At 42.6% G+C, this 20,325-nt stretch overlaps 1 protein-coding gene across 1 annotated transcript in view; it reads left to right on the top strand.

Annotated features, from left to right (window-relative positions):
- Window positions 1-16,926, top strand: part of LOC132588774 (bestrophin-1-like) — a 31,766-nt gene extending 14,840 nt beyond the window's left edge. Inside the window, exons 5-10 of the mRNA XM_060261206.1 lie at window positions 579-733; window positions 4,627-4,704; window positions 9,395-9,547; window positions 9,889-9,969; window positions 11,772-11,923; window positions 15,653-16,926. Coding sequence (XP_060117189.1) covers window positions 579-733; window positions 4,627-4,704; window positions 9,395-9,547; window positions 9,889-9,969; window positions 11,772-11,923; window positions 15,653-16,841 — 1,808 coding nt within the window. The 3' untranslated portion in view covers window positions 16,842-16,926. The remainder of the gene's footprint in view (window positions 1-578; window positions 734-4,626; window positions 4,705-9,394; window positions 9,548-9,888; window positions 9,970-11,771; window positions 11,924-15,652) is intronic.
- Window positions 16,927-20,325: the final 3,399 nt, after the last annotated feature.

Raw genomic sequence — 20,325 nt, 5'->3', positions numbered from 1 at the left:
ATTTAAGTTTAAGGGAACCTAGAGTTGGCAAGCTATTCCTCATCCCTGCCACAGCCAGCAAAATCAGGAACCATGATGGAAAAAATAGTAAAAATTATGTGTCTGCATAATTTATGTGAGCAATAGAATTTTAAGAACAAAAAAATGCAGAGTAAACACACTTGTTTAGTTCTAGGTAATACACAAACCTCCTACAGAGGCAGCAATGCTCTTTGATTGTGCTAGGGCCTCCTCTCCAACACTAAGTCCAGATGTTTCATTTACAAGAAAATGTATCAAGTTAGTGCATTTTATCCCACTCTTTTCTCAGGGACATTTTCATCATTGGGTCCCTAGAGGTCCCTAGATGTCCTCCCTGCTGCCCCCATTTTGTTTCCAAGAGTAAAATTCTCTGCTTGCTATGGCTAGGATCCCTGGGTTTACAAACCCGGGAATTTCAGGTACAGAATTAAAGTGCTATAATTTTCAGGTTCCAAAAATTGTTCTTGAAACTAATATATTTACCTTTTTTTTTCTGCCAAAAAAATCACTTGGGAGGACAGACTTAGGTACCTTTCTTTTCTCCACCATATGTGTAGGGCTGATGACCCCAGAAGAGCACAAGAAATATGACAGCCTGAACTCACCTCATAACAAATTCTGGATCCCCTGTGTCTGGTTCTCAAATCTGGCAGTGAAGGCTCGCAATGATGGGCGGATCTGTGACAGCGTGCTGCTCCAAGGCATCTTGAATGTAAGTAATGAATATGCTACACCTTTTAATGTTGATATGTGGTTTTAATTTTAATATGTTGTTTTACTGTTGTAAACCGCCCTGAGCCCACTTGCAGGATAGGGTGAGATATAAATCGAAAAATTAAATTAAATTAAAATCCAAGAACTGGATCTGGTGGTAATTTAGAATGAAGCAGACTGCTGAAAAGACAAAGTGATTGATGATTTCCTACTTCTAAGGGTAGAACAGATTTTGAGTCCAGTGACCAACAAAAGTTGTATGTTAATTTGCTGTTCACCTACGTAGAAGCATCTGCCTGCATTTGTGAAACATTAGCTTCCATTTCCATGTATCTGAAGAAGTGTGTGCGCACATGAAAACTCATACCTTGAATAAACTTTTGTTGGTCTTAAAGGTTCCACTGGACTCAAAATACATTTTACTGCTTCAGACAACATGACAGCCCACCTGGATCTAGCTCTAAAGGTGGTGTTAAAGGTGTTACACTGGCTTCCACTTGAGTACTGAGTCAGATTCAAGGTATTGGTTCCAGACTTTAAGACCCTGAGCGGTCTGGGACCAACATATCTGCAGGACTGTCTCCTCCATTATGTCCCTGGTAGAGCATTACACAACACTGGTAATAGCGTTGTGGTGATCCCGGGCCCTAAAGAGGTCCACCTGTCCTCAACAAGGACCAGGGCCTTCTCAGTCCTGGCTCCAACCTGATGAAACTCTTTTCCAGATGACATCCGGGCTTTGCAGGACTTTATGCAATTCCACAGGGCCTATTAAGCAGAGATGTTCCACCAGGCTTTTGACTGAGGACAGCAATGGCTGGCACCTTCCTTTATCCCCCGTCCCCTCCCCGCCCCCGAGGTTTTTCCTCCCTCCCACCACCCCCATTGGTCTGACAGTCTGCAGGAACAGCACTCTTAGCAGGATGCCATCGGGATTTTTGAATCGTTTATTGTTTTAGTCTATATTGTGGAGCAGCTTTCATCTATGTATTATTCCATTTGATGTGCATCACCCAGAGCCTGGACTGGGCTGGGACTGGGCAAGTCAACAAGTCTGATAAATGACAGCAACAACAACAGCAGCAGCAGCACTGTCCTATGATCCCAGTTGTACCAGTGGCTGCTAAGACCAGTGTAATATCAATATATTGTTGTTGATATCCTGTGTGTTAGCTGGAGCTGGCAGTGTGTAACTTGAGGGGCGTGTCCTTTAAAATGAGGTCCATATGAGTTAAGAAAGGAAAAGCTATTATTTCTTGATAAAGAAATCCATACTGTTACAGGAATGAGGAGACAAGTGTTCTAGCTATGCGCCTAGATCAAGATATGTAGCTGTGTTTTTAGTGTGTCTGTAGAAAAGAGTCACTCGCACCTGCTCTGAATAAGTAAACAGTGACTCATGAAAGTTCATACCCTACCGCAAATGTTGTTAGTCTTTAAGGTGTTACTAGCTATGCTCCTGTTGCCCTCTTGTAGGTAAGAGGGAGAGGGCAGCCAGAAGGAAACAAGTGCCTAAGATCAGCTGTTTGGCAATAAAGGGATAACAGCATAACAAACTTCTAGTTCTACTCCTCCCCACCATGAGGAGCTGTCTTTTTAAATGAAGTTCAAAATAACTGGTTTAAACCAGTTCTAAAACAAAAGCTTCGGTTGTTCCGTTTACAGTGTAAAAGGCTCCTGTAAGCTGAAATATAAATTCATTCTCTGAGTGAGTACTCTTTATGATCATAAGCATGACATCTCCAACAGTATGGGTATGCTTACAAAGAGACATTGCATCATCCTTCACTTCCAACACTAAGCCATTCCAGCAGCTCTGCTGAAAGAAAAATAACACATCAAACAGGGAATGTAATGATGCCTACAGTACCAATCACAGTGCATGGCATATTGATGCCAGCCCCCTATTAGACATGTCTGGAAGGAACCAATGCACGCTCAGCAAAATGCAGTGCCTTTATGACTTCACTGTCTCCCACAATATGGACAAACAAAACCCAGAAGAAGCAACAAACAAACAAACAAAAAACACCACTCCATCATTAGTAATGTGAACTGCTGTGGAGTGGACAGCAGAATAACTAACACACTGTAGGCACATCCCTAAAGATGGAGGAATTGAATTACTTTATATCATACATGCAACCTGTAAACAACAACCCTATGAAGTGAAAACACACAAGGACACAGAGAAGGAAGGATGGGAATTCCCGACCCATTTTCCAGTAAACTCCACAACTCACTTGAGAAGGAATGTACACAAAGAGCAATAGTTTCCCCTGTTCTAAACTACCTGACAGGATTGTTGTGAGGACAAAATGGAGCGCTCTAAGCTCCTTGGAAGAAAGGCAGGTTAAAAATGTGATAGACAAATAGATAAACAACAACAATAATTCTGTCCTTGACTCAGAGCAGGCAGAATAAGAGGGGAAAGAGAAAGCAGGATGATGTGAATCCATGAGATGCTTGAGGAACCTCCCAGAAGGAAGGTGACCAGGAGACTGTCTGCCTTCTGCCCTCATCAGAGTGCAAAAAGTTGGGGGATTAGCTTTGTAACTATTCCACGTTAGGGACTCTGGGCTCACTCAGATGGTAAGAATCCTGACAATATAGACAGAAATATCCCGCTTTGGACAGCTGTAGTCCCATTTGGAATGTGGCAGGAGAATATTTGCAGAAAGGAATGTTTCAGGATGAAAACAGTTGGAAGAAATATAATGGAAGGGTTGTGAGCTGTTTATATTAAAAGCTGTAATAAAGAAACTTCAGTTCTATGTTCTGAGTAATTTAATAAATAAAACACACTGTATAATGTGGGGTGATTAGAGTAGACACACATATATAGAAGAAGAAGAAGAAGAAGAAGAAGAAGAAGAAGAAGAAGAAGAAGAAGAAGAAGAAGAAGAAGAAGAAGAAGAAGAAGAAGAAGAAGAAGAAGAAGAAGAAGAAGAAGATATTGGATTTATATCCCGCCCTCCACTCCGAAGAGTCTCAGAGCGGCTCACAATCTCCTTTACCTTCCTCCCCCACAACAGACACCCTGTGAGGTGGGTGGGGCTGGAGAGGGCTCTCACAGCAGCTGCCCTTTCAAGGACAACCTCTGCCAGAGCTATGGCTGACCCAAGGCCATACCAGCAGGTGCAAGTGGAGGGGTGGGGAATCAAACCCGGTTCTCCCAGATAAGAGTCCAGACACTTAACCACTACACCAAACTGGCTTTTTGGTTTTGGTGGTTAGGGTACACATACATATATTTGGGTTTTGCAAGAGTTCTAAATACTTTGTTAAGGGGTGGGTTGATGGAAAGAGGAAGGGAAGTTTAAAAAGGTGGGTTGAAATCAGGCCTTAGTTTTAGCTGAAACTCAGCCTTGAAGCATGTTTTAATACAAAGGATTACAGACTTGGTCCACTGAATAATAGCAAGGAGTAGAACGTGTCTGAGCATGTACAGAGTTCCTTCATACTCTGTGGAAAATAACAACAGCCATCCTCCACACAGTTGGGTTTTCAGGGAGAGCTTTGGGGATAGAAGGCATAATTTTCTTAACTCACCGGGAGGCAGATTAAGATCTTGAGATGAGGTGGGGCACTATACAGGATAGGAGTGTTGCTTACTGGAAACTACTTGTTTAGAATTATCAGTTACTAAAAACTGGTGCAGATGCCTATAATTTCTATGTGGCTCGCTGTGCTATGCAACCAAAATATCTAATGCACTCCATAGCAATTTTGATTCAGAGACATACGAGGCTAATAAGGTAGACAGATATAGTGAGGCTGAGGCCTGAAATCATGGATAAAGGAGCAGAAAAGTAAAAGTAGGTATTCTCATAAACAGTGATGGAAACCCTGTAGGTTTTTTTGGTCTATAATTATTCCTTATTCTGCCAGGAAATGAACACTCTGCGCAGTCAATGTGGGCGACTCTATGGGTACGACTGGATCAGCATTCCTTTAGTCTACACTCAGGTGAGAACCTTGATAAGCATTTTCCTCCACGATTGCAACCAGAAGTATTATATTATTTCAGAGCAATGAGCAGAAACAGGTCCAGTGTGAAATCTAGAGTACACTATTTGGATGTCTCCTGCTGGAAGCTGGATCCTTACGTTGATTTTGAGTGTGATTTAAACACGCCAGCTACAAATTCGTACCCTGCCTCCATGATCCCCTTCATTCTTTCACACATAATCCACCCAGTCCTGATATAATTCTCCCACACAATCCATTTTTTTTTTTGGAACCACAATCCATTTTTTTTAACCCCATAAGCATACCTACTACAATTTACCTAACAAAGTGGGGTGGATCTAAAAGCAGGCCTGTAACTAGGGACAGCTGAGGGGGCCTTGCCTCCGACTTCCTGATGAGGGCCCCGATTCAGGGCCCTCAACCTGCAGTCTGCCCTCCCTACTGCTTGAGGACTGCTGCTGGCCCTCCCCCCATTCAAATCATGCAGGAGGGGTGGCAGGAACAGCCGCTGGCCTCCCACAATACTTAAAGGGCTCGTCAATCAACTGATTGGCGCGCCCTTTAAATTGTGCGGGGACTGGCAGCTGCTCCTGCCACCCCCTTGTGAGATTTGAATCATGAGAGAGGGGTGGGCAGTAGCACCGGCCCTCAGGCAGCAGGGGAAGGCTGTGAGTCCGAGCAACCGTGGTTCCAAGCAGCCTCCTGAGTGGAGGGAACCCCTGACCTCAGGCTGCCTGTCTCTGCGCCATAGAGGAAGTGGGGGCCAGATGGGTGGTGGAGCATGCCAAGCCTGGCCAAGAGAGCCAGGGAGGATCCCCATCAAGTGGAGGCAGTATGGGTAAAGGCTGCAGTGGAGGGGAATCAGCTAAGTGCCCCTTGAAAAATTGAAATTCCCCCGACCCAAGAAATCCTGGCTACAGCCCTGTCTAAAAGTTCCTTTTACAAGCAGCAGTTCCATTTATAGAAAGTTGGGGGTTTCACCTATTTCTTCCTTCCTGCTGCAGACCTCCACATTTATTTTATTTATTTTAAAACATTTATTAGTTGCCTTTCTACCTTGTGGCACTCAAGCAACTTGCAATATAAATAAAACCGTTATAAAACACATAAAAGATGACAGTTTAAAATCTCAATTAGGACAGCCAATAAATAAAAATTAAATTAGTCGAATGCAGTCCTATATAAAAGTGTCCTCATCTGCCTCCTGAAGATGGAAAGTGAAGGGTCAAACACACCTTTCTTGGTGGTTGCTTAGCAATTGTGGGCTGCCACTGCAAAGGCTCCTCTCTTGTGTCCACCAGATTAGCTTCTTTGATTGGCAGGGCAGTCAGGAGGGCCTCTCCCTGTGATCTTAATTTCCAGGCAGGAATGTATGGGAAAATATGGTCCCAAGATAGTCTGGTCCCCAGCCATGTAGGGTTTTGAAGGACAAAAGCTACACCTTGGACTGGGCTCAGAAGCAGATTGGTAGACAATGCAATTACTGTAGTCACATCCTCCTGGTAGCTGCCCCCACCCACTAGTCTAGTCACAGCATTCGGTACCAGCTGCAGCTTTCAAATGCTCTATAAGGGTAGCTCCATGTAGCCCTAACCTGAACAGCCCAGGCAAGCCTGATCTCGTAAACGAGGCAGGGCAAACCCTGGCAAGTACGTGGATGCAAGACCTCAAAGGAATACCAACAGCTGAGATGCAGAAGCAAGCAATACCAAGCCACCTCTCTGGAAGTCCAAGCACCACTAGGGGTTGCCAGAAGTCAACCATGACTTCCAGGCAGGGATGTGCATACGCACACACACAAGGGTAGCCCCAAGTAGAGTGCATTGCAAAAGTCCTGTCTAGATGTAACTAAGGCATGGATTATTGTGGCTAGATCTGACTGAACCACAGCTGACGCACCAGCTGAAGCTGGGCAAAAGCACTCCAAACCACCACAGCCATCTGGTTTTCTAAGGTGACTGCTAGATCAAGCAGCACATTATGAATCCGGCTTTTCAAGAGAAGTTTAACTCTGTCCAAGACAGGAGAGATCTTAAGCCTTTCTACTAATCCAGAGCACTTGCTTCCTGATGACCACTCTCTGTGGTCATCATATATTCATATAGATATTAAGCAACACAGTGGATCAGATCCAAACCTGTGGGGACCCACAGGGCAAGAATCCCCCAACACTGTCTTCTGAGACCAAGTCCCCAGACAGGACTCGAATCATCGTAACATAGAGCATCATGTTTCTGAGATGTGAAACGCAGACAGGAAGTTTTAAACTTCTACCAGATTTATGAAATAAGGCCAAGCAGGGGTGAGGTCAGATGTTCAGAAAATCCCACTACGGGCATGATCGGGAAATTGGTTGTGCGGATTATAATAGAGGCGCGTTGCAGATGGATTTAATGGTGAGCGTGTCCGCACCCCAGGAAGGGAGATATTTCCACTTCCCAGAGCTTTACAGACCATGTGTGATTTTCCTGCACACTTATTGGGATTAAAATAACATAAAGTGAGATTCAAAGGAGCAAAATGCAGAACAACATCTGGAAGAATCAAAAGGGAAGAAACAATCAGAGTAGCTCTTGTGTGGGGAGAGAGATGGGTGAGTTAAGAACCGGGCTTCTCAAACTCTTAGGCCATTTGCCAGCTAAAATTCCTTTTCCATGCAGAGCAACCTGGCTTTCTCTAGTGTTTTCCACATGGGAACAGGCTTGCATGGTTTCTCACTTGCTGTTGTGGCTGCTGATGCAGCGCAAAGTAGTAATGGGGCTTCCACATGGCAGGTTACTCCACATATTCTCTGCCCTACATCCCAGGACTTTTTTCATTTTTTAAAAATCAGCAGTTGCATATTGTTATAATGATGAATTAATCTGTGTATCAGGTGCTCTGGAATGCCAGCTTTCATTTAAACAGAAAAATAAGTCTTTAGCCCGTCACATCGTGAGGATAACAAAAGACAAGACATATCTCTGAACAGGGGTCATTTTATAGAAAAATAGGTGGTGGAGCTCATCCAGGGGTTGTTATGCAGCTGCACATACTATTCAACGGACAAGAAGGTGGAACTCTCAGAAAGGCTCAGGAGCTCTGCTCCTGTGAGCTCCCACTGAATCTGAGGCCTGTCTCTGAATGAAAGGGACAACAGACTTGCTGTTTAAAAAAAAAGCTGGGAATTCTGAGAACCTGATATACAGATTGTTATAACACTATAACGATATTCAGTTGTCAATTTCTAAAAGCCCTTTGGTGGTGGAGGAAAACGTTCCCCAGAGCAGAGGAAATTATGCCCATGTGGGCAAGAACTGCCTTTCTCTTTCAGCTAGGTGCCACTCCAGCTTGGCTGCAATCTTCCCTGAAGTATTGCTGAATTGGTTTGAAACAACTTGGGAGGTGCCTAGAAGTACTGCAGTGTTGTAGGTACGTAGTGGGGGGTGGGGAATCACTTTCCAATAGCATCCAAGCCCGGGCAAACAAGGTGATGTGAGTGACCTCTGCTTTAAGCCTGGTTCACACATGCAGGAAATGATGTGGCAGAATCTTAAGGGCTCAGAATGGATTGCACCATTTCAGACTGCAGGTAACAGAGCCTGGCTTTGAATACTCCTTTGCAAAACAAAACTTCCTGGAACTAGCACAGGAGGGAGAAAACACTTTGCTTACTATGGCAGTTTTCTGTTTGATGGGCATTTTAAACATGCCAGCTGCAGAATGAACGTTACAATTCATTCTCCCACTCTGGCACTTCATTGCCACCATGGCACTCATTACAGGCATGAACTAGGCCTCAGTGTTTTACTGGTACTAGCCACCTCACAAAATATCTCCATCTCCTCATAACAGAAATAAATTGTATTCAAGTTGCTGCATCAGGGTTTTTGCTTGCTTTATTCTGTTTTAAACTGCGTAAAGTGTGCGGTCCAATAATAGAGGATCTGACTTAATCTGCCTTCAAAGGAAGGAGGAAAAGAACCAGGGAAAGTTATTAGTATGAAGTATATAATAAAGGAATAAAAAGGAGGGGGACATGTGGAATGAAAATAGATGGCCAGCTCAGGGCGGCATCAAGCCGCCCCATAAGTAAGCCAGTCAGAAAAGGAGTGGCTGGAAGCTTCCTGACAGCATACGGTCCACCCCCGGAACAGGGACAGGGTGCGTGTGCTCTGGAGGAGCTTACAAAGTGCTCATGCACCTCTTGGCTGCTCCCTGGGCGCTTCCCAGCTATCTAGATGACTGGGAAAGTGCCTTGGAGTTGTCTCAGAACTTACAACGTGGTGCCTTTCTGTGGCGGCTTCGATCCAGCCCTGAATGGGCTGCGTGCGGGACAGGGATGGCAGGCAGATGTGCAAGTGCGTATGTGCTTTTTTGATCAGCCTGCCTCTGGTCCCCGGGGCGGCTCAAACTACCTGTCTGTTATCACCCATGATACCTTGCAGTGATATTATAGGCAACACTGTCCAACGGATATATTGTCAAAAACACTTCACATAGCAACACAGCTATAATACAGGCATAGTAGTTGAGGGAAAGAATCAGAGAGCACAATTATTTTGGTTTAAGTTCCGACAACTGTTATTCTGTAGTAACAGAAATGCTTTTGAATTTAAGATGTGGTTCTAGCAATGCTTCATGGTTCTCCTCTCCATTCCAAAAAAGCAACAATGTCTTGAAAGGCTCTAACATCTCTTTCTCTCAGGTGGTCACTGTCGCTGTTTACAGCTTCTTCTTGGCTTGTCTGATTGGCCGGCAATTCCTGGACCCAGCAAAGGCATATCCAGGCCATGAGATGGACCTCTTTGTACCCATCTTCACCTTCCTACAGTTTTTCTTCTATGCTGGATGGTTAAAGGTCTGTTCAAAAGAAAGAACCTCAATCCTCAGAAATTTCTCTTCACCAATACAGATAATCAGAAGTGGGTTCTTGAGTCACCAAAACTAAAGTATTTATGGCCATTTCATGCAATATATGTAGACACATCTTTGTACTAGGATTAGCCCATTCATTTGCAAAGCTAGAGTTCAGGGTCCTGATCTAAAAGCTCAAATGGGTGGGTGCTCCTGAACCATCCAGCTGCCCTCTGCCTGGCACTTTCCTCCTGACCACACTTCTGTACTAGGAAAAAGGATCTGGAGCTGAGTCCTGTGAACAAATAGCTGCTGTATTTGTGATCTTTTCCAATCATTTCACAGGTAGCTGAACAGCTAATTAATCCATTTGGGGAGGACGACGATGACTTTGAAACCAACTGGCTCATTGACAGAAATCTGCAAGTGAGTTGGAGGCCTTCACCAGAAGGTCTTTTTTTACATCTCCTAAGTGGTATCACCTTCCCCTTTGAACCACTGGAGACTGTGGCAGCCCTCCAAAGTTCTGCTGTTGAAATAAGCAGAGTATATATTAAATGCTGCATTTAGGCTTGGATAAAATCTCTGCATTTTCTGTCAGCAGCTCAGGCACAATATGGTGGCCTCTGAGTGTGCAGCACTGAAAAGGAACTTCATATTGTATCAGTAGTCCTACTAATCAAATTCATGCCTATCTTAGTGTTCAGTTCTATTATCATACAGAGCTGGGTGTTTATAACTTCAATAATGGCTTTTAGGATTAGATTTTAATTTGTCCATTTAACAACAACAATGATGATGATGAAAAATTTAATTTTTATCTTGCCCATTTCCCAAAATTGGGCTCAGGCACACAACATATCTCATCATTACAGAGTAAAAACATAAATAAATATGGATAAAATAAACAATAAGTACATTTAATCCAATCAAATGGTGTCACACATCTTTCTTGCAAGCAACTGGGGTAGCTAGTGTAACTACATATTCCACTGATGTGAAAGTTCTTAACCAAGGGGTATGGAAATAAAAAGATTGGAGAAAAAGACCCCTAGGAGGCCACTGATCTCACCAGCCATCACTGTCTTCAACCATATGCCTGGCTCTTCAGAACTGAGTCAAGTTCCATAGGGCTCAGATCTCACTAGGAAGAGTTTCATCAAGCTGGGGTCAGAGCTGAAAAGGCCCTGGCCCAGGACAACTGGACCATTTTGGAACCCAGGACTACCAACAAGTAGGTACTGGTTGAATATAAAGCACTCTGAGGGGTGTATAGGGAAACACAGTCCCACAGATACAATGGTCCCAGATCATTTAGGGCTTTAAAGGTAAGAACCAAAACCTTGAACTTGATTAGGTTTTCAATCTGGAGCTTGCGCAGCTGATGGAGCGCAGGTTGTATATGCTCACTCAAGGGATCTGTTTAATTTGGTAGCTGCCTTGGTGGCCCTATGTAGGCAGAAAGATGGGGTAAATTTTTATTAATAAATAATACATATTTCTCTGTGTAACCTTCCTAATTCCTGCATATCAAAATATTTTTTAATGTGGAAGCCTCCTATGCTCACATCTCACTGAGCTTTCTCTCATACTGTTGTTCTTGTACTTTGAATAGGACATAATATCTAGATCCTAGCACCAAATGAAATGAAATGTTGATTTTAATTATTGAATGTATAATTTTTTATAGAATGTACTATTTTTATAATATGTATTCTTTTAACTATTGTGATGTTTTTATGTTGTGAGCCGCCCTGAGCCTGCTTCGGCGGGGAGGGTGGGATATAAATCAAATCAATAAATAAATACAATTTGATCATTCCCTCGCCACCCATGAGATGATGCTCCTTCCTGTGCCTCAAAGATACCTCCTTTGGCAGGTCTACACACCTTCTGACCCAACATGCTGAGTACAATGCAGAAGGAACTCAGTAACTACCACTTTATTCCACATTCCTGGAATAGAGAAAAGAGAGGGGGCAATAAATAACACATGGTTATCTGGGCTGCTGCTCCATAATTGTCATAAGCTCTCCCACATATTCAGTCATTACACCAAACAAGTCCAACTTTTCAATTAGCTTTTACATTACAACCCGTCCCCAGTCATTAGGAACTTCTATTTTTATCCAACATAGCAGCAGAAGGGAAGAACTTTTACAATGCTAAGATAATATATATGCAGTTTTTAGCTCATTATGCCTGACATGCATGTCCTCTCTTGACAGGTCTCTCTTATGGCTGTGGATGAAATGCACCAGGATTTGCCAGCTCTGCAGAAAGATCCATACTGGAATGAATCAGACCCACAGCCACCCTACACAGCAGCAACTGCAGAATATAAGCGGCCATCTTTCCTCGGCTCAACCTTTGACATCAGGCAAGTGAAGTTGCCTAAAACCAGGGCTTTTTTGTAGCAGGAACTCATTTGCATATTAGGCCACATATTATGTTAATATTCAGCGCAGCATTTTATCGTTAATATAGTATTTTAGAGCAGGGGTTGTCAACGGTAGCTCTCCAGATGTTTTTTTGCCTACAACTCCCAACAGCCCCAGCCATTGGCCATGCTGGCTGGGGCTGATGGGAGTTGTAGGCAAAAAACATCTGGAGAGGTACCGTTGGCCACCCCTGTCTTAGAGCTTCCGGATTCATATAAACTGCTGTATCTATTAAACAACAAAGATGGGAACACAACATGCTATGGTAAAGTTTTTGCAGGCTGCTCTTCTTATACACAGTAATGTACTGTAATTTAAATTTCTATTAGACAGATTGACTTATTTTTGTTCAGATTTTAGACCCTTTTAGAATGTTCTTTTGTCATGTTGGCATGTTTTATCTATTTGTATGCATATGTGTATATATCTATTTTTTTCTTTCCTCTCTTTTAACTCTCTTTTAATGCCAATAAAGGTAACTGAACTGACTGATATTAGGCCACACACACCTCCGATGTAGCCAATCCTCCTGGAGCTTACAGTAAGCCCTGTACTAAGAGCCCTGTAAGCTCTTGGAGGATTGGCTACAGCAGGGGTGTGTAGCCTAATATGCAAAGGAGTTCCTGCTATTAAAAAAGCCCTGCCTAAAACAGTACCGGCAGTCTCTTGCCAATGAATGATTATCCCACAATATATGTTGTCTATACTTAAAGTTCCACAAGGCTTTTAGCAATTTGTAAAAACTTACATTCCCTGAAGTTCAGACATTTTTTTGTTGAGCTACGTCTACCCATGTTTTTTGCTGTTTTGATTCACTGTGAAGCTGTTATTATGGCTTTCTGTATAACCTTAGTCATCCAAACCTAAGGGCTAAATTGTTTGCAGTGCCAAACCCCACCCTTCTCTTCAGCAGCAAGATAAACCCCAAATACCCTGTGGCAACAAAGTTAGTATCATTGCCCAACATAATTGAGGTATTTGCTGCCAGATAAGCAGTATGTACACACAATTTGGTAATACATGAGGTGTCCCTTGGACTCTTAAATCATGTCTGAAGACATATTAGTTGTCACATAATTCAGCTTTTCTTGGTGCAGGATAATTCAGCTTTTCTTGGTTCAGGAAATGGAGATAGAAATGTATGCTGTAAACAGAGTATACATCACTGACTCTGTACACTCCCCCACTCTATGAGATCTGTGCTGGCAGTGACTGACTAGGAAAGAGATCTTGGGGTTACAGTAGATAGCTCAATGATAGCAGCAAATGACAGCTCAATGATAGCAGCAAAAAGGCAAACTCCGTTATTAGGGAAAGGATTACAAATAGAATAACAGGCACTGCAATGCCTTTGTAGAGATCTTTTGGAACACTGCATATAGTTTAGCCCATCTATTTTAAAAAGGATACCATACAGTAGATGAATTTTGTTCTTGTTTGGCTCTAGGAGCCAACCTTAAGAAATTATAAGTCTAAGTCATATTCAAGTATTAAGGTTTTTTTATTTAATGACCATATTTTCTAATTAGTGCTATCACAAAATCTATTCTTAACTTCTTCATAGTGTCTCATATTTTGATTAAAGCTGACTAAAGTGTTACAGTATATAAACAAATATAGGGATAACCTAAAGGAGACCACAAAAAACTAACATTTAACTCTAACCTAACCTCCCCAGTTTCTCATAATTACATTGCTGCTTTTAAAAGCTCAATTTTATTAAATATTGCAGCTAGTACAGAAAATACCTAAAGATATGAAATCGTCCACCACCACCACCACTAAATGGTGTAAAGTTAAATTTGTATATAAACAATTATAACTTCATGCCCATTTATTTTTGCATCATAAAACAAACGATTCTGGTACAGAATAACAAATATCCTTTGTACTTCATGGTAAATAGCTGCAAGATGCTGTAATAAAATAACAGCTAAAAATAAAAGCTGCCACAATGAAACTTTTAACACCATGATCATCTGGGGCTTGGGAGTTATCAAGCCCTGTTAATAGGGTTGCCAAGTCCAATTCAAGAAATATCTGCAGACTTTGGGGGTGGAGTCAGGAGCAAGGGTGTGACAAGCATGATTGAACTCCGAAGGGAGTTCTGGCCATCACAGTTAAAGGGACCACACACCTTTTTAAATGCCTTCCTTCCACAGGAAATAATGAAGGATAGGTGCACCTTCTTTTGGGGCTCATAGACTTGGACCCCCCCGTCCAATCTTTTTGAAACTTGGGGGGTATTTTAGGAAGAGGCACTGGATGCTATACTGAAAATTTGGCACATCTAGCTCAAAAAACAGCCCCCCAGAGCCCCAGATACCTGCAGATTCATTCTCCATTATTTCCTATGGGAATCAGTCTCCATAGAGAACAACAGAGTGCCCAGCAGACATTTCCCTCCCCTCCCCCTGCTTTCTGATGACCCTGAAACGGGGGGAGGGCCTCCAAACTGGGGATCCCCTGTCCCCATCTGGGGATTACACAACAAAAAATGCAAGCTAGTGACCAATTTACTAAGAAGTATATAGAAATCAGTCCAAATGTCCAAAACATGTATATTCAAGTCCCAAAGTAGTGTGGTGACAAGCCAATCGATTAAGTACTTGTTTCTTTCCAGTCTTCATCAGACCTGGGACCAATATTGACTCAATTATATAGATTTTTTACACAATTTTCAAAAAAAGAGGGACGCAGAGCGTCTCCAGAAGCAATTTCATATCGGCTACAGCTCAGTATGTGGTTTCTTGTGAAATTGCTGCTGGAGACGCTCTGCGTCCCTCTTTTTTGAAAATTGTGTAAAGAATCTATACTTCTTAGTAAATTGGTCACTAGCTTGCATTTTTTGTTGTGTTACCCATTATAGTGACCTCTCTCAGATTGCATTCTATCCCAACTGGGGATTGGCAACCCTATCTGTTATAAAGCAGAAAAGGTTAGTCAAAATAATGAAGAGGTTGAAGGACATTCTCTAGAAAGGAAAGGCTAAAAAGTTTGGGACTTTCAGTTTAAAGGAAAGATGATGGGGGGCATGATAGAGGTTTATACATTGATGCATGGATCTTGAACATAGTGTTCCTAACAAAATTTAGAGGCAATAGATTCAGGCCAGATAGAAGGGGATTTATTTCACACATTAAGTAATTAACTGCTATAATTCAGTGACACAGAATGCAGGGATGGCCATTAATTCAGATCGTTCTAAAAGGAAAACAAACAAGTTCATGAAGGAGAGGTTCATCAGTCGGTATTAGCCAAGTGAAACTAGATAAGTGAAAATTAAATGAAATTTCTCTGTTCAGAGACAATAAATCTCTCAATACCTGAGCTGGGAGACTTTGCCTTGCATGAAGTCCTTCCAGAACATCTGGCTGGCTGCTGTGTGTAACAAGATGCTAAACTAGATGGACTACTGGGCAAATGCAGCTACACTGCACTTATACTCCAATGAAGCTAGCTTACCTGAGTAATTTTTCAGCCTCATCTACCTCTAAGGTTTGTTGTAAGGATAAAAAGAGGGCGGAGACGTGTTGATCTGAGCTTCTTTAAGGAAGAGTGGGATAAAAATTGAATAAAATTTCTTTTGCATATATACGTATGAGCTTAGACTCACTCTGTGATTTTGCTCTTCACTCACTATATGCAACTGCCTATCTCTTTTCCAGCATGCAGAAAGAAGAGATGGAATTCCAACCCCTGGAAAAGATTAAAGAGAATGAAGAAGCAAACCACTCGACACCATTGTTGGGACACATAAGCCGCTTCCTGAGTGTCCAGTCCCCCAGTTTCAATAGAGCATCATCAAGAATGAATCTGATGCGTCGGAGAAATGAAAATATGCCTTCCTCCCCATATTATGCATACCCAGATGGGAAATCTGGCAGCCCTACTAGCTTTAATCCACAAAGGTTTCACACAGGTTTCAGTTCCCAGGATCAATGGGACAATGAAGACAGCAGACTGAGGGAATTTGATGCCTTCATGTCAACTCCATTCTGTGAGAGGCCTGGTTTTTACAGTGCTCCACAAACACCCATCAGTTCCATTCCAATGATCTTCCCATCCAGACGTCTAGGCTGCAAGAAGCCTCCTGCTCTCTCCAGTATTGTTGCCTGCTCTTTGAAGGACAACTCTGCCAGCCAGTCTCCTTGCAAGGCTAGTGATAAGGACAGAAGCCAGACCTCTCTTGGTTCAGGACCTAAAGAAACTTCTGCTTCGCCAGCAGAAAAAAGCCCAATGCCAGACTCCCTAGTAGTGACAGTAGAAGAAAAGGAAAAACCCACAAGCCATAAATCCAAGGATGTTGTTCCTCTTGGAAGCCCAGGGGCCTTGTCCTTGGGGGACTCAGAAAGTCCCATTTTTCGTTTCTTTCCTGAGTCCCCAGGCCCTGAGTGGCAGGCTAACAGCAAGAACACTCTGAAAGGCTGCCGTCATCCATGGCTGACTTCAGATAACACAGCAAGTCCAAACCCAGATCGCCCTACCTCCCTTCATACCCATGGCATCAGGACCCCTAGCAGCAATGGCCCTACTTTCTTTTCATTCACACCTTTGACATCCCCAGCACTTGAGAGATCCCATCTGAACAAAACAAAAGCTGCTGTGAGGCCTAGCGCAGATGATGCTTCTGGAATCCCTGAGCAGGATCCTGCAATGGTTTCTGCCCATGCAAAAGACATGGGGAGTGGAAACACCAATGCTCATCACACTAAAGACCACAGAAAGGCAGCCAGCTCTTCACCAAATGACTCTGGCATTTCTCTAGCAGAGGGAGACCTTGTAGGATTAATGGAGGTGATCATGGAAACCAGCGAAAACACAGCTGATGAAGGGAAGATGGACAGGGACAACTAAATCAAAGGGGCTCACAGATTCTTTAGGATGGTGTCATTGTTCTTTAACCAAGCTTCATTGGTGCTCAGTCTTTTAGCACATTGTGCCAGAGGCATCAGAGCTGTGCTCTAGAAGCTGAAGAATGCTTGAGAATTCCAGCACTTAGGTTGAGCAGTCAATGTGTACTTCCGTCAACCAATGTGTTACAAACACTATTCACTGCAGTACTAGGAAAACAGCTGCAATTCCAGCAAGACTTGTTAAAAGTGTTTTAAGTTCAAGACTTTTTGATGTGTTTGTAAGCACCAAAGAATGGAATGATGTCACTAGTTTCAGCTGTAGATTGTCAGTTTTGCATGACTGTTTCAGTCAGCGATTTCTTTCCCACCTGTAATGTTTCCTTGGAGAGCACCTCCACCTGAGCAGCCAAGCAGGCTAGAGAACAGATGTCTTCACACAATATCACGCAACTTCAATACAATGATTACAGAAGACTATCGCACTCTGTTAGATACTTGTTGCCTGAATCGGTTAATTCACAAGGGCTCAATTATAGTAAACATGAACGTTTTATCAATTTCAAAGCCACATCTGTCTTCAGTGCAAGGACCCTATGGCAGCAGTTTCCAAGCCACATGCTCCAGGACTAAATGAAATGTACCTTTAAAAACCAGCAGGTTGGATTGGTTCACCATTCTCTGCACAGTAGAGTGAAGATGAATCATGCTGCACTAAAATCTGATTTACTGTCAAAATATGGGAGGGATCCCAGAAACTTCACTACTGGCCCCAATCTAACCTCTGACCTGAAAGACTTATGGAGTAACAGGAGGGCAGAACACTAGCAGGCAATTTTGAATTGGCTCTCCTGCAACAAGGATGCCCCAAGAGTGAAGAATGCCTCTGATTTTAACATGAAAAAAACCTGAGCTCTAGGTGAGGATAAAATGGAGGAGAGAATGATGAAGCTGCTTTGGGTTCTTATTGGGGGGAAAGGTGAGATATAAATGAAGTAAATAAATGTTTGAGAAACTTGCTCTACAAGTATAATTGCCTTTAGAAAATAAACACACTGCATAGCAGAATGATAGAAGCCATAGTGTCCCTACTGGGGAGAACGGCAAGGCATAAATGAAGTTAAATAAAATTAAGACTCAGACATTAATAACTCCCAACCCAACAAGCATTTGTAGTTTCAGTGAGCTATAGCACAAACAAAGGTTTCTTATACTATAAAAATGCCTGACATTGTACACTAATCCTCCGCTCAGCAAGCAAAAAGAAAATGGTGTCATACTTGTTAGGTTCTCATGAACTATGACTATCTCATGACTATGACTATCTCATGACTATGATTCACTTCTAAAAAGCAGGTGATAGAAGCCACCCATGAAGAAAACATTTCACTTCCTCATTACTTAAATAGTATCAGTAAAAGTAGAAACAATGCCGTTTTACCAAGTAAAATTAAATGGGCTGTTTGTACTTTTTATTACACCTTCAGCAGCTGGTAAGACCCAACACACTCTGCGTACTCAGGAAAAGCTTTTAATTGTCAAAATTACATCCAAGTTGGTATGAACAATAACTCGGGTCCAACATCTGCAACTGAAAATGCTTTTCCATACTGGAAACCTGAAATACCACATGAGAATCACATGGCCATTCTCACTTCTCTGCTGCCACCAGTGTCTACATAACAAGGAAATTCCCTTGACAAAAATAACCTGCAACCTTTTTTGGTATAAGCGCAGTTTGATTGGCGCTAAAGAATCTCTACCATGCACTTAACTGAATATACTGTTTTGGCTACAATACATGGTTGTTTCCATCCATGAAGCTAATATACAAGCATGAGGCAGAACTGTGTGCATTCCACACAATCATAGATTCAACATGAGCTAACAATATTGATTTTAGAGGAAAAATTCCTAGCCGTTCTGCTCATTGTAGAAGCTAGTGTGCTGCAACTATTTGCTGTTATTTTTAGTAGATTACAATCTATTGCAAACAAACGACTGTCCAATTCATTAGGGGAAGTTATGTCATCAGGAAATTATCCAACCACCTTGCAGGACTCTGGCTCATGACCTGGAGAGCCAGTTTGGTGTAGTGGTTAAGTGTGTGGACTCTTATCTGGGAGAACCGGGTTTGATTCCCCACTCCTTCACTTGCACCTGCTAGCATGGCCTTGGGTCAGCCATAGCTCTGGCAGAGGTTGTCCTTGAAAGGGCAGCTGCTGTGAGAGCCCTCTCCAGCCCCACCCACCTCACAGGGTGTCTGTTGTGGGGGAGGAAGGTAAAGGAGATTGTGAGCCGCTCTGAGACTCTTCGGAGTGGAGGGCGGGATATAAATCCAATATCATCTTCATCTTCATCAATCCCAGCAGAACCTGGGTTCAGGTAGCTGACTCAAGGTTGACTCAGCCTTCCATCTTTCTGAGGTCATTAAAATGAGTACCCAGCTTACTGGGGGGAAAGTGCATGACTGGGGAAAGCAATGGCAAACCACCCCATAAAAACGTCTGCCATGAAAACACTGTGATGCTACTTCACCCGCGTCAGAAACAACTAGTACTTGCACAGGGGGCTACCTTTACCTTTTACTGTAGCCAGTTACAGCTTAGGGGTTCCCAAAGCATGACTTATCACTGTACTAGCAGACACATGTGGCCTTAAAATCACAGATATCTACATGTTTAATTACCTCAGGATGGACATAAAATGACATTGAAGATTAGTAAAGCTTTGCATGAATGTCATCAAAACTGGTAGTTGGAAAGATGAAGCCGTAATGAACATAGTTCTGATTTCTAGTTGCCTCAGAAGACTATTGGTTTGTCACTCTAAAGTAGCACATGAACTGTATCAACTAATGACAGCCATGTTAAAATAATCCAATTCCATGGTGAAGTATCTGTTTTGCTGGCAGAAAGTCCAAGGTTCAATGCCAACATCTCCAGTTGAAAAGTCTAGTAGTAGCTGATGTGGAAGATCTTAAATTGGGATCCTGGAAAGACACTGCCAGTCTGAGTAGACAACAGTGATTTCAATAGACCAAAGATCTGACCATTGTGTGTATATACATACATGTAGCTGCTTTTACACATTTCAGCAATTGCAGAAAGAATAGTCTTTCAGCTATGTCTTAACAAAGATCTTGCTCCATAAAATCATATGCTATAGTAGGTTTGTTGATCTAGGATGCTATCTGAGCCTTTTTTAGTTCAAAAAGTGAATGGTTTAATGGGAAAAAGATTACTTGTGCATTTGCAATGAAAAAGCTTGAACATGAGAATTAATTTAACCCCACTAACTCACTGGTACCTGTCAGTAGCAAAAAGTGAGAGAGTTGTTGTGCATGCACCAGATAATGCTCCCAGTGAAGTTACTGGAGAGCAATGGAGACCTAGAAGCTGTAGTAACTTCAGGAGACATACTCTACTGCATGATATATTTCACTGGCATGTAGACTCCCTACATATGACAGCACAGCTGAAACCAAC

Source organism: Heteronotia binoei, chromosome 21 (genome assembly GCF_032191835.1).
Source record: "Heteronotia binoei isolate CCM8104 ecotype False Entrance Well chromosome 21, APGP_CSIRO_Hbin_v1, whole genome shotgun sequence".
In the NCBI taxonomy this organism is placed as follows: Eukaryota; Metazoa; Chordata; class Lepidosauria; order Squamata; family Gekkonidae; genus Heteronotia; species Heteronotia binoei.
Note: the sequence above shows the minus strand (reverse complement) of the source record. Positions and strands in the feature narration are given on the sequence as shown.